General features: G+C 34.8%; 1 protein-coding gene across 1 annotated transcript; it reads left to right on the forward strand.

The window, feature by feature from the left end:
• Positions 1–4,547: 4,547 nt before the first annotated feature.
• LOC149203256 (stearoyl-[acyl-carrier-protein] 9-desaturase, chloroplastic-like) lies at positions 4,548–9,224 on the forward strand. The gene is made up of 3 exons (XM_089400163.1): positions 4,548–4,745; positions 7,707–8,205; positions 8,396–9,224. The coding sequence occupies exons 1-3, from the start codon at positions 4,603–4,605 to the stop codon at positions 8,954–8,956; spliced, it is 1,203 nt and encodes a 400-aa protein (XP_089256289.1). The 5' UTR covers positions 4,548–4,602; the 3' UTR covers positions 8,957–9,224.
• The last annotated feature ends 3,741 nt before the right edge of the window (positions 9,225–12,965 follow it).

Consider the following 12,965-nt stretch of genomic DNA (forward strand, 5'->3'; position numbering starts at 1 on the left):
GGTGATCAGAGATGCCTCTCAATCCCACCCATTGTATATGATTTAGTCCATGATTAAGAAAGTCTTCCTTGATTAGGAAACGGTCAAGTCTTTGTGCTAGACTGTCCTCCCCAGCTCTGTTGTTCCTCCAGGCGGGCTGCAATTTAGCTAAGGGTATATCCATCAGATTGTGGGATTCCAATATATTCTCAAAATAGGAAGATAGGGGGTCCATTTGAGCTCGGTGTCCCTAGGATTCAGAGTGACCTATGGAGAAATTTAGATCCCCTCCCATGATTAGGAAATCCTTTTTCAAGAATTCAGTACTTAGGAAATGATCCCAAAATGAAGGCATGTGTTGGCACGACCCATATACTTTGATAGTCTGAACCTCCATACCCAAATTAGCTAAAAACAAGTCCACCCCAATATACCCTGATCCTCCCCAACAGTTACGGAGATTGATGGAACGCTTGTTGTAACCCAGTGCAATACCACCTGATCATCTGTTTGCATCAAGACCAAGAAAGGTCCAACCAGGGAACATAGATTCAAGGAGATGAGAGATGGCTTCAACTGATCCTAAGGTTTCCTGTAGAAAGATAACATCGACTAGTGTAGCAGATATTAGTCTTCGAAGGGCTAATTTTTTATCAGGCCTATCTAGCCCTCTACAGTTGAAAGCGATAATCTTCATGAGGGGGGATCGGATAGGGGGTTCAATGCTCTATGTGCCCTATGGATGGTTGTTTTCTTGCTAAAAGCGATCTCGTCTCCGACCTAGATTTGTGCTTTTGAGAGGGAGGTGGGTCGGCCCCAAGGAAGCTTAGGAGGGATGGGGGTCAGAATTAGGTCTAAACCAATATGATCAGAGACCTTTATTTTATGCTTTTCCTTATATCAATTCTGATATCTCGGAGATGAAGGCCCTACCTCAGGTACCAGGGTATTAAGGGGGGGAGATCTAGTAGCGATGGGGGGCTGATAGAGAAAGTGAAAGAGAGGGAGTGAAGGGAACAGGCCAAAGAGATGGGGGGTAGTGAATTATCAACAGATCCGTTACCTTTACCAGATGAAGATAGTGCATTAAACTAATCACAAGAAAATAAATGAGGAGGGCTAGAGGAGGAAGAAATCATATATGAAGATAACACAACCCCGACAGTCGCCCTTGCCCTCGTGATAGGAGGAGAGGGAGGTCGAAGAGGAGGTTTGTCGCGCTTCTTCGGGGCCTCCTGAGTGGGGGCCTTATCGGTAGTAGCAGGTTCCACTTGCATCCCATCGTCTCCGCTGGGGGGCTACTCCCCCTGCTCTTGTGTAGTCTTTGGTGGAATTTCCCTTCCTATATCCCCTATCCTTTTCTTACTATTGAGAGGGCAATCCCTATAGAGATGCCCAACCTTGTGGCATCTTCTGCATCTGAAGGGAACCCCTTCATAGTCCAAGTTCTGCCTCCGAGAGAAATTCTGCCATTGAATTGTGATGTACTCCTATAATTCGTCGTTGGTATCTAAGTGTACCAGTACTCTTTCATATGCCATCCTACCTGTCACGAGATAGGATTTATCGTGCTCCAGGTAAGTACCAAGGGCGTTCCCTATGCGTCTCAAGATGTCTTCATACGAAAACTATAATGGTAGGCCAGGTAGATGGACCCAAAGGGGGCTTGCTCCAAGCTGTTTCCATTCTAGATCGAAGAGTAGAGTCCACCTACGAAGGAGCACTGGTGCATGTTCTAGATAACAAACCACTGAGAGCACCCAACTCGTATGTTCAGCCCTAGCGAAGTGAAGCGCAAACTACCCCGTGAAAAAAGTTTGGACAAACATTGGTTGGGCCAGATGATGTCCCTAGGCCTCCGACGCCCACTGCTTGAGCCTTGTAGCACTATAGAATCAACTGCTGACTCTTTTGACCAATACCTGGTCAGTAGTGTCCATGGCGTCGCTCCACCGAAAGTCCTTGCCTAAACGAAGAAAGACCTCAATAGCCTTTGATTTCAAACACCTCTATTTTTTTCCTTTCCGGGTCCTTTCATCAGGTAAGGAAGGCTGAGAGTCACTCAATGAAGGATTTGTCACAGGATTTGGAGAGTCCAATTGAGGCTCAGATGAGAAAATGCCGGGAGTGGGGGGGATCTCGGTAAAATTTCCTGATGGAGGGGATGTAAAAGGCATCGTTGTATGATGCCGAGGTGCATTGGCTACAGGCTCGTTGGATTGAGAAATTGAGGGGACACGAGAGCCAGCGGAAGGTGGAAAAGAAGTGAGACTCGCCAAGGAGGTTCCAAATCTAGGATCTAGGGTTTGATCCACAAAATTGAGGGTAGAAGGCAATAGTGGCTGAGCTGTGAGGTTCGATAAAGGGGAGACCTTCAGGAGGTTAACCACCGAACATGAAGGTCCCAAGATCGAGGGCAGCAAAGCTACGGTGTCAGAAAAATCGCAGCCAGATTTAACAGACGCTTGCCAAATTTACCTGGGGAATAGTCCATATGGAGGTACCCTCTAATGGGTCCTCCGAGTAGTCGACTAGCTCATCCATAACCGTCGCGGGTTTCCCATGCCAGTTGCCTCTAGAACCTAGAGATGCATGTCGCTGTTGTGACCAAGAGCAGGCGGGGAAGTGTCGAGGAGGAAGAGGGTAAAAACCTAAGCAGTAAAAGTGAGTAGGTTAATCATAACAGTGCTACGGCATTGAAAAGCGATAACGGGTCTAGTGTACAGGTGAAAAGGGAGGTGTAGTTGCAAGTGTTTGGTGAAGCTGAAGGCTTCAGTGACCAGGCGTAACCCTAACCCTTGGCTGGTCTCCGTTCTATCTCCTTCGACTCCATCCTTAACCAGTGTTAATACACTATATTAAATAAATATAGTAATTATTATAAATTTATAAAAAAAAATATTTAATTTGTATTTATAAATGTATATGAAAAAATTATCTACTTTATTAAAAATAATTTATATAATTCGTTTAATAACTTATTTTCTTTTAATTTACTCTTCTAAAAAGAACTAAAATTTTATTCTTCGAGAATCATTAACCCCCTAAGTAACCATTTCTATAATTATGATAAATCAGTATTATTAATTCAACATTACCATTACCTACCATAAGTTATCTTTGTCCCTTTTCCCTCTCTACATTGACTTACCCACTATGTGACCATTTCTATAATTATGTTAAATCGGTTTTATTAATTCAACAATACCATCACCTACCATAAATTCTCTTTGTCCCTTTTCCCTCTCTACATTGACTTATCATTAAGTTTAGTTGGAGGTAGTGGTTGGTTGGATATTAATGTTTTCACTTAAAAGATTTCTTTAGGGGAGGCTCTTAGTTTCAAAGTTAATTTTAGTCACTAGCATATGGATTTGGGAATGAGGTTGATTCAAGATCTTGATTGGTTAGTTGAAGGAAAATGACATTTAAAATGGGAAAAATCTTGGCTTTTAATATTTCCAACTTAAAAAAAGTCAAACAAACATAAGAAATACAAAAAATTAACTTCTATCATGACAGCTTCTAGTACCCGATGACCAAATTCCAAATTTACATGTGGGTTGAGGATGACCAAATGAAGTCCATTCAAGATAGTAGTGATTGATTAGTTAAATTTTAATTTTTTCAAAGTTTTTATTGAAAATTGAAGATAGTAGTGATTGATTAGTTAAATTTTAATATTTTCAAAGTTTTTATTGAAAATTGAAGGGTCTCAGCTGCAAAGTTAATTTTCTTCTCAAACATATGAATTTGGGAATGAGGTTGATCAAGATAGTGATTGGTTAGTTGAAGGAAAATGTCATTGGAAATGGAAAAAATGGAAAAAAAAATCTTGATTTTTAATATTTTGAACTTAAAAAAATATTAGGAAATGCAAAAATTAACATCTTATCATGAAAAGCTTAACTACATCTGGTACCTAGATGACCACATGTACAAATGACCAAATTTACATGTGGGTTGACGATGACCAAATGAAGTCTATTCACGATAGTAGTAATTGATTACAGTAGTGATGACCAAATGAAATCTAGTCAAAATAATAGTGATTGATTATAATAGTGATTGACTAATTAAATTTTAATGTATTCAAAGTTGACTTTGAAAATTGAAAAAAATAAAATTAATAATTTATTAATATTGAAAAATAAAATAAAAATAATATAAGGAAAACATCAAAATAATTATGGAAGGTTCAGTTGCATCTGATAGTTCAGTTGCATCTGATAGGATGACTTAAATTTACAATTAGATTGTTTCGCTGATTTCTTATTTCCAATAACTATTATACTTTCTTTACTTTTAACAATTTTCTTTCACCACACAATTAGATGATAGATGATATTATTTTATTTTTTACAATTAGATGATAGATGATATTATTTTATTTTTTATTTTACTTTTTGTATGGATTTGAATATTAAAACTTAGTAATCACCAATTTAGTCGCCCCACGGACTTTAGAAATTCATATTAATATAGAAAAGTCTATAGATGTTGCTGTTTGGTAATGAGGACCAGAAAGAAAAGGTGATAGCCATTCCAGGTGTATATAAGTAACACACCCCTTCCAAGAAAGTTGGAAGTAGAAATTCATTTTCCTTTCCTTCAACAAAAAAGATGGCATCTGCTATTTATGTTGCAGGTTGGATGGGAGCACCCTGCACTGCTGCTGCTGGAGTTTTCCATGGCAGACTCCACAAGATTTCTATGGCCAGATCGCACAAGGTTTCCCTCACCACAGTGCTGCCTGCCAGGGGCAGGTAAGTACATACTAATTTCTTTAATATTTTTGGAGGTCATTTAATATTGCACTTAAGTGATTGCTTGTGATTCTTTGCCATTTGTTTCACCTTCACTTTCTGAAAGTGGAAAACATTAAAATCCATTTCCACCCATGAGACCAAGGCTTCGGTGACCAAGTGACGGAATTGCATAAGCGGTCCCAGGAAGATAGTGTCTCACTGGGTGGAGGGTCAATTATGTCTTACATAAAATATAATCACTTTTTATTTAGTAAAATGTTAATATGTTTATTGTTTTAGAAAATATGTATATAATTATTAATGAAGTTATTTATTTAATTTTATATTAATTTTTTTCCTTGGGTTAGAATTTGGTGATATAACAAGATGTTATATTGATTGAATAATTTATTTTAAATGATCATCAAATTTATGATCGGAAATTTTAATATATAAAATTAGCTTACTCTTATTAATATGTATTTTAATTATTAAGTTTATGAATATGAAAGAAAAATAAAACAATTATGCTATAATTATAAGCTTAGAAAGAATGGTTGCTTTCAAGCATGTGTTCCATGTCTTTGTCAATTAATTTAGATTGATTTTTTTTTTTTTTTTTTTTTTTTTTTTTTTTTTTTTTTTTTTTTTTTTTTGGGTAGTAATTAGAGATAACGTGGAGATTTTAGGATATAATTACATGAATGCCATATCTTCCAAACAACCTATAGCTCAAAGAACAAGTCTTTCTAGGATTTGGTTATTTTAGATCTATCAAGCACATAGAGAATCAAATTTCTTACAAGTGTATTTCATTTTTCTATGCCATGTATTAATTCCTTAATATTAAATAATAAAAAAGTTACACCTTAAGAAATTTGATATCACTTGGTGATTGATACATCGGATTTATGCCGATTTATTTTATAGATGTTGTCATGTACATTTATATAAATAACAATTATTTTTTATTTAATTATTTTTTTGTCATGGAGATAGGTATATGAGTAGGTTTGCATTTGGGTAATGTAATGTTACACTATAACAACTCCGTCATCTTATTATTATGGTAAAATTAACAATCTTTTTTATTTTAATTTTAATTTTAACTACATAAATTCAAATTCATATATATATATATATAATCTTAGAGAAAATTTGCATTTTTTAAATTATAAATTTTTGTTATTATTATTAGTGATATATGATAAAAAATAACATATTTTTTATTTATTATTTTAATTCAAAAACATAAATTTAAAATTACTTTAAAATAATTTGTATTTTTAATTTTTTTAAACCAAAATGAGAATTTTGTACTCATATCATAGCAAATACATCAAGTAGTACATAGCTATATCTTCAAAATTTCTTCTAAGTCTTCTTAACCAGAAAAACTACATTTTTTTCCCAAAGGGACTCCAAATTGGACAACAAAAAATGGGGTTTTGTAGATATATATACCTTACAAAACTAACCCACCAAAAAATAAAATATACATCTTATACTATAATCCTTCATAATTGTGCAAGGTCAATCTATTTAGCTCTAAAGAGTAGGAGAAGGCATGATTTAGCCATTGATTTTTAAATCTCTAATCTTAATTTACACCCTTTCATTAGCACATAAGTCAACATCTTTATTGAGATCACAAAGTAGATGGAAATATGCTATTGAAGAGAACTCTTCCACTACTTTTCTAATTCTTTTCATAAGAGTTTTTATTAAACCATTTTTATCTACTAAACATCATTAAAATTCTTCAATTCAATTCATTCTAAATTCACAGTTAACTTCAAAATAGCATAACTAGCCTATTTTATATTAAACACCATTCCATAATAACAACATTCCCTGAACAAAATTGAGTACCTCATGAGAATGGACAGAAAACTATCCCGGCCACTGAGTGGTTGTGACCAGCGCAAAAGATGACCCCACGGAAGGGCCACAGAGATTTGCTGGCCTGGTATTTCATTGATTAATGGGTACCTAGGTAACAGAACATGTCGTAGCCAAGTGGTAGTGGAGGTGGAGTCTCTCCCCAGCAGTTACGAGTTGAAACTTGTTTTTTCTCCTCGCCAGAAGAGATGGCATCTGCTGTTTATATTGCAGAGTGCACGGAATTCCCTGCGCCTTCGCTATTTTTCCACGGCCCGTCAATTTGGCTATTTTCATTGTTCGGAATTTTCTAGCTTTCTGCATTTCCTACTGCCATAGTGGGATTTGAAACATTGATTTTCGTGGTTCTTTTATTTGTTTCTTTTATTTTATTTAGCAGTGTTGCCTTTGAATTGGCTTCTGGAATTTGAGAATTTCCGTTTCTACTGATTATAATGCATTTCCAAATTAGTTTCTGGATGATTTCATTTAGCTTTTTTATTCCCTTATAGGAAGGTGATCTCATTAATGTACTGGCTAATTTCATCTTGTATTTTTCTTTAATTCTTCTTGTAATCTGCTGGCTAATTTCACTCGACAGAACTTTTGATTTGAAGTGTTATCATTCCATCCGCTCATGTATGAAACTGGCGGGATTTCAAGACAATCAGAGCAGATTTCATGAGTTTGCTGTTCAAAAATTCTCAATACGTATCTTCCCTATCCCTTTTACCGCTTTGAATCTGCCCATGAATCAAATTGCAGATCCCCTGTTAACAACATGTTTGGTCATGAATCAAATTGCCGATCCCCTGTTAATGACATGTTTGGTCATGTAGTCACAAGTGGATTTTGTCTTTCACTGATCCCTATTTAATTTTTAATAGTTCATTCGTTATTGTGCAGAGCAACTCATTTTGATGTCATTTGAATCATCTCTTAATAGTTCATTTTATTAGTTCATTTCTTATTGTGCAGAGCAGCTGCACAGTTTACTTTTAATAGTTCATTTCTTATTGTGCAGAGCACCTGCATTTAGTTCCCTAATTATACACTTGGTTCTCATGCATTTCTGATGTCATCGGTTTCATCTTTCAGGGAAGAAAAGATTAAAATGCATTTCCAACCACTTGAAGGTCGTGAACAAGTGGCTCATTCCATGCCACCTGAGAAGGTTGAGATCTTTAAATCACTGGACGAGTGGGCAGAAAAAAATATATTGATCCATTTAAAACCTGTTGACAAGTCTTGGCAACCACAAGACCTTTTGCCTGATTCTTCTTCTGAGGGCTTCATTGACCAAGTTATAGAATTGCGGGAGCGGTCCCATGAATTGCCAGATGACTATTTAGTTTGTCTAGTGGGAGACATGATTACTGAAGAAGCATTGCCTACTTATCAGACTCAGATTAACTCATTTGATGGTGTAAGAGATGAAACTGGTGCCAGTCTCACTTCATGGGCAACATGGACTCGTATGTGGACAGCTGAGGAGAATAGACATGGTGATCTTCTTCATAAATATCTTTACTTGTCTGGCAGAGTGGACATGAGACAGATTGAAAAAACCATACAGTATCTTATTGGATTTGGAATGGTAAGTGACGATACAGTGTCTTAACGTTGCAAGCATTTTGTCAAAGTATTTTATTATGTTTGCTATTGGTAGCAATAAGGTGTGGGATTCCACTCTAGATGGCTAGAAACTTTTTACGTGACATATTGCATGCAGGGTATTTAGTTTTTGAATGAGGATTTTCTAACTTAAGCTTTTTTTTACTGTTCAGTATCCAGGTACAGAAAATAGTCCCTATCTTGGATTCATATACACTGCCTTCCAAGAAAGAGCAACATTCATATCACATGGCAACACTGCAAGATTTGCTAAAGGATATGGTTACTTAAAATTAGCCCAAATATGTGGAACTATTGCTGCAGACGAGAAGCGCCATGAGACTGCATACACAAAGATTGTTGAAAAGTTGTTTGAGATTGATCCTGACACCACAATGCTAGCTTTTGAAGATATGATGCGGAAAAAGGTTGTAATGCCTGCACATTTGATGTATGATGGGCAGGATGGTAATCTGTTTGACCACTTTTCTTCCGTTGCTCAGAGATTAGGTGTGTACACAGTAAGAGACTATGCTGACATCTTGGAATTCTTGGTTAAGAGATGGAATGTCAAGAGAATAGGTGGTCTTTCCAGTAAGGGAAGGCAAGCTCAGGATTATGTATGCACGTTGGCACCTCGTCTCAGAAAGCTAGATGAACGAACTCAACAAAGGGAAAAACAAGGACGAACTTGTGCTTTTAGTTGGATATTCAACAAAGAAATCCTGTTGTAGAAACTTTCTTGTGCTTCAGCTTAGGAAAACTATATTAGTACATTGTTTAGTATAAAGTTCTGAGCGTGTATAAACTTATAATCCCTGCCCAGGAAGTCAGGGACCTTAATGGATTTTTGGATTGCGAAATTCGATCTGCACACTTTAGTGTGCGTAGGTGCAGAGAAAAGACCAGGAAATTTATGTTTTTCTCCATATATTTCTATAATTGTGCTAGGTTAAAATGTAAAATGTGTTATTTGTAGTTAAATTTAAATACCAACTTCATTTTTTTTAGGTTGTTTGAATCGTTGTTTTGTTTGGTCTCATGGAATATAAGATTCTATTCTTTGTATAATATTCGATCGATGGAGTAGTTGTTAGGGTTGTATAATAATTCTTGTGAAGGTATATTCAACAAAAATATATCACTTACTTCTTACTTTTCGGATTTAAATCGTTTTAATCAGTTATATGATATAGATTAAACAATTGAGAACTTTGAAATGATTAATAGTATGGTTTTTTTATACTCGGAATTTAAATGAGTCCATTGAAGCTTTGAAATGATTAATAGTATGTTTTTTCTATACTCGGAATTTAAATGAGACCATTGAAGCTTTTGAAATGTTTAATAGTATGATCTTTTTATACGAAGAATTTAAATGAGTCATCCTATCAAGTGTACTCATAGGACTTTGATTGTGAATGTGTTCTTGCCATTGTATCACCTCCAAAGAAATTGCATGATCATTTAGTTTGTAACATATTCCTTGCCTTGTTATTTTCAACATTGTATGATTTTTCTTTTCAGCTACTCTATTTTGCTAAGGTATACAAATAATAGTGAGTTTTCTTTTGATGTTATTTATATCACATTAATTTTGAAAATCTCTTTAACAAAATTCTCCTCCACTATCTCTCCTTAAGCATTTGATTTTGCAACCTCTTTCATTTTCCACACGGGCTTTAAGCCTTTAAAATGTATCAAGCGCTTAATCCTTGGTCTTAAAAAAACAAACCCTATACTTTTTTTTAGTAATCATCAATAAAAAGTAATGAAATATGATGAATTACCCAAATTCTTTGGGTGTATAGGACCACAAATATATGAGTGAACTAAATCAAGTGGATAATGAGCCCTCTATGCATTTCCTTTTGAAAATTTCTTTCTCGCATGTGTTCCTTTAGCACATCCTTCACAAACCTCATGTTGAAATCAGGATTGTCATTCCACCAAAACATGCAAGTGTTAGCAAACACACGCATCATCAAAGTTAATGGATCCTTGGGAGGTTGTTAGGTACATGTCACGAAATAGACTAGGAGCACTGATTTTCATTCATCCAACAATCTCCCCACCCCCCAGCATGACTCGATTGTGTTTCAAACTCGATACCTTTGGCTCTAATACCACTTGTTGGAATCATGATTATCATTATGCCAAAACTCATAGGTGTTAGTAAATAGACGCATCACAAAGGTTAACGAATTCTCGAGAGGTTGTTACGCAGATGTCGTGAAACACATAGTGAACGTTGACTTTCATTCGCCCAACAAATCCTTGTGTTCTTAAACCTTAGGCAAACCATAAACCACTGCTTTTGATGTTGGAAGTTTCAAACTATCAAAATTTAAATGTCCATACCTAAGTTTCTACAACCAAATTTTGTCACCATATGCCATGTTGGGAATACTACAATTATGTTATCCAAATTTCAATGTGAACATTCTATTCTTTGAGATAGACATAATAGTAGCCATCTTATTGATTTGATTCCTATCACCAACATAGATCCATATTAACCCCACATCTATCAAGTGTCAAGATGGATAAAAAATATCCAGGTGCAAACCTATTTTTTGAGTGCAAAACTTGAGGAAATGTTTGTACCTTGAGACATTTTATCCCTCTCAGTGCTTGATAGATCTAGGTTTAAGATGGATCTAGGTTGATTTCAGTCATGCGTAGTCACATAAAATTTGTTGAAAATCTAATTATTCTTATAATTTTAAATATGCTAAATATGTCTAAGATTAATATGGTCATTTTAATTTTAAATTTACTTAATTACCTCAATTTTTTTAGATGAAGAAAAACGATTAAATACATTTTTTTTAATTCAAAGTGACAATGTAACGGCGTTGAATGATAGAAAATGTGAATGATAAGAATGTAGTCAATTACAAATAGACTCCATTGTGATCATTCTCAAAATATTATTCTATTGTTGTCATTGTCACACGTGTTAGTTTTGTCATCTTTTCATATCGATCATATCAAAAGGGACGTTGAAATCATAAACCATTCAAATCTTTAACTTGAGCTATTGTAGCAAAAACCATACCTTGTCTCTCCTGCTCTCAAATATTAATAATAGTTCTCTCTAGTGTCAATCATTTTGACGTAAGGAGTGTTAAACCCCAAGTAAGTTTCAATGGTAGTTGTTTTCTTTTACCTCATTTGAATGTAATGTGACTAACAACTTTGAATGATGGAAAATGTGAATAATAAGAATGCAGTCAATGACAAATAGTTTATACTTTCAAGAAGCAAACATTCCAGGTAAGTGAATGAAAATTCAAGTATTTTATTTATGGTTGAATTACTATAAAACAGAAATCAATGCACATTGTGAATATATTTTTTCTACTTACACTGAAATCAATGCACATTATTAAACTAATTACTCTAAAATTAATGTATATCATACATCAAATCAAAAATCAACATCAACATTGAAATCAATGCATCTAGTGCATGCAATCTAAATAGGATTAGAATCAACATATACATTGAAATCAATGCATCCAGTGCAATCAATAAAATAGGATCAAGAATCAACATCTACACTAAAATCAATGCATCTATTTTAGTGAAAATCCAAATATTTATGGCTTTCTAAATCCAATTTCTTTTACCTTTTGTAAAACCTTTACTTCCTCTTCCTTTATGGTTAATAATGTTCAATATTATATAATACTATATAATATATGTAGTTGTCTCTATATATTTATTTCTTCTTCCTTCTCTCTCCACTTCATCTTTGTGTCCATCATTATCTCTCTCCTCCCCCCTTTCCCTCTACCCTCCCTTCCCCTATCCTCTCCTCCCCCCCCTCTCTCTATGCCTCTTGTTGATTTTCCAAGTAAAATAGAAACCAACCTAGACCCATCTTAACTCCGGATCTATCAAGCACCGAGAGGGATCAAATATCTCAAGGTGAAAACCTTGTTTCTGAGTGAAAAACTTGAAGAAAGGTTTGCACCTCGAGAAATTTGATTCCTCTAGAAGTTTGATAGATCCAGAGTCAAGAGGTGCAAACCTCTTTTCTGAGTGCAAAACTTGAAAAAAGGTTTGCAGCTCGAGAAATTTGATTCCTCTAGAAGTTTGATAGATCCGGAGTTAAGATGGATCTAGGCTAGTTTAAATATTAATTTTATTTTTTTAGTTTAATTTTTATTTTTATATAATTTCATTGAGTCAAAATGTTTTAATTAATAATTTTTTTTTTTTTATATGACCGGCTTAAAATGTTTAGATAACATAATATAACTAGACATTACTACAACTTGAGAGTGCCTCTTTGCCCAAAAATGTAATAAAATAAAATAAATAAATAAAAATAAAAAAAAATTGATTGTGAAATGAGAATGGATTTTGGCCATGTGGTATTGATGAGCCACGATATGATATGATTAATAATATCCATGGTAAAGTGGGGTGAGTATCCATGGTTAAAATTATTAAGGAATTTAGACTTCTGTGATCCATAACATTGTTTAGATAATCTTCGGCAAAATCACATAAACAATCTTTTGTCGACGCGTTTCGAACCAACCAGTGTGGTTCATCGTCAGGACAAGTTGAAGAACCAATCCGGCTTAGCTGATTAAATAGAGTGTGCAGAGACTCCAACGACTATATTGCCAACGGCTAATTTTGACCTAATGATCCTAGTCAAACCACTAATTTAATTATTAACATTCCTATAAATAGCTAAAACAGGTAAATAAAGGAATTCATTTG

Source organism: Pinus tabuliformis, chromosome 2_1 (genome assembly GCF_031772625.1).
Source record: "Pinus tabuliformis cultivar Carrire ecotype Pingquan chromosome 2_1, CPIR1, whole genome shotgun sequence".
Taxonomy (NCBI): Eukaryota; Viridiplantae; Streptophyta; class Pinopsida; order Pinales; family Pinaceae; genus Pinus; species Pinus tabuliformis.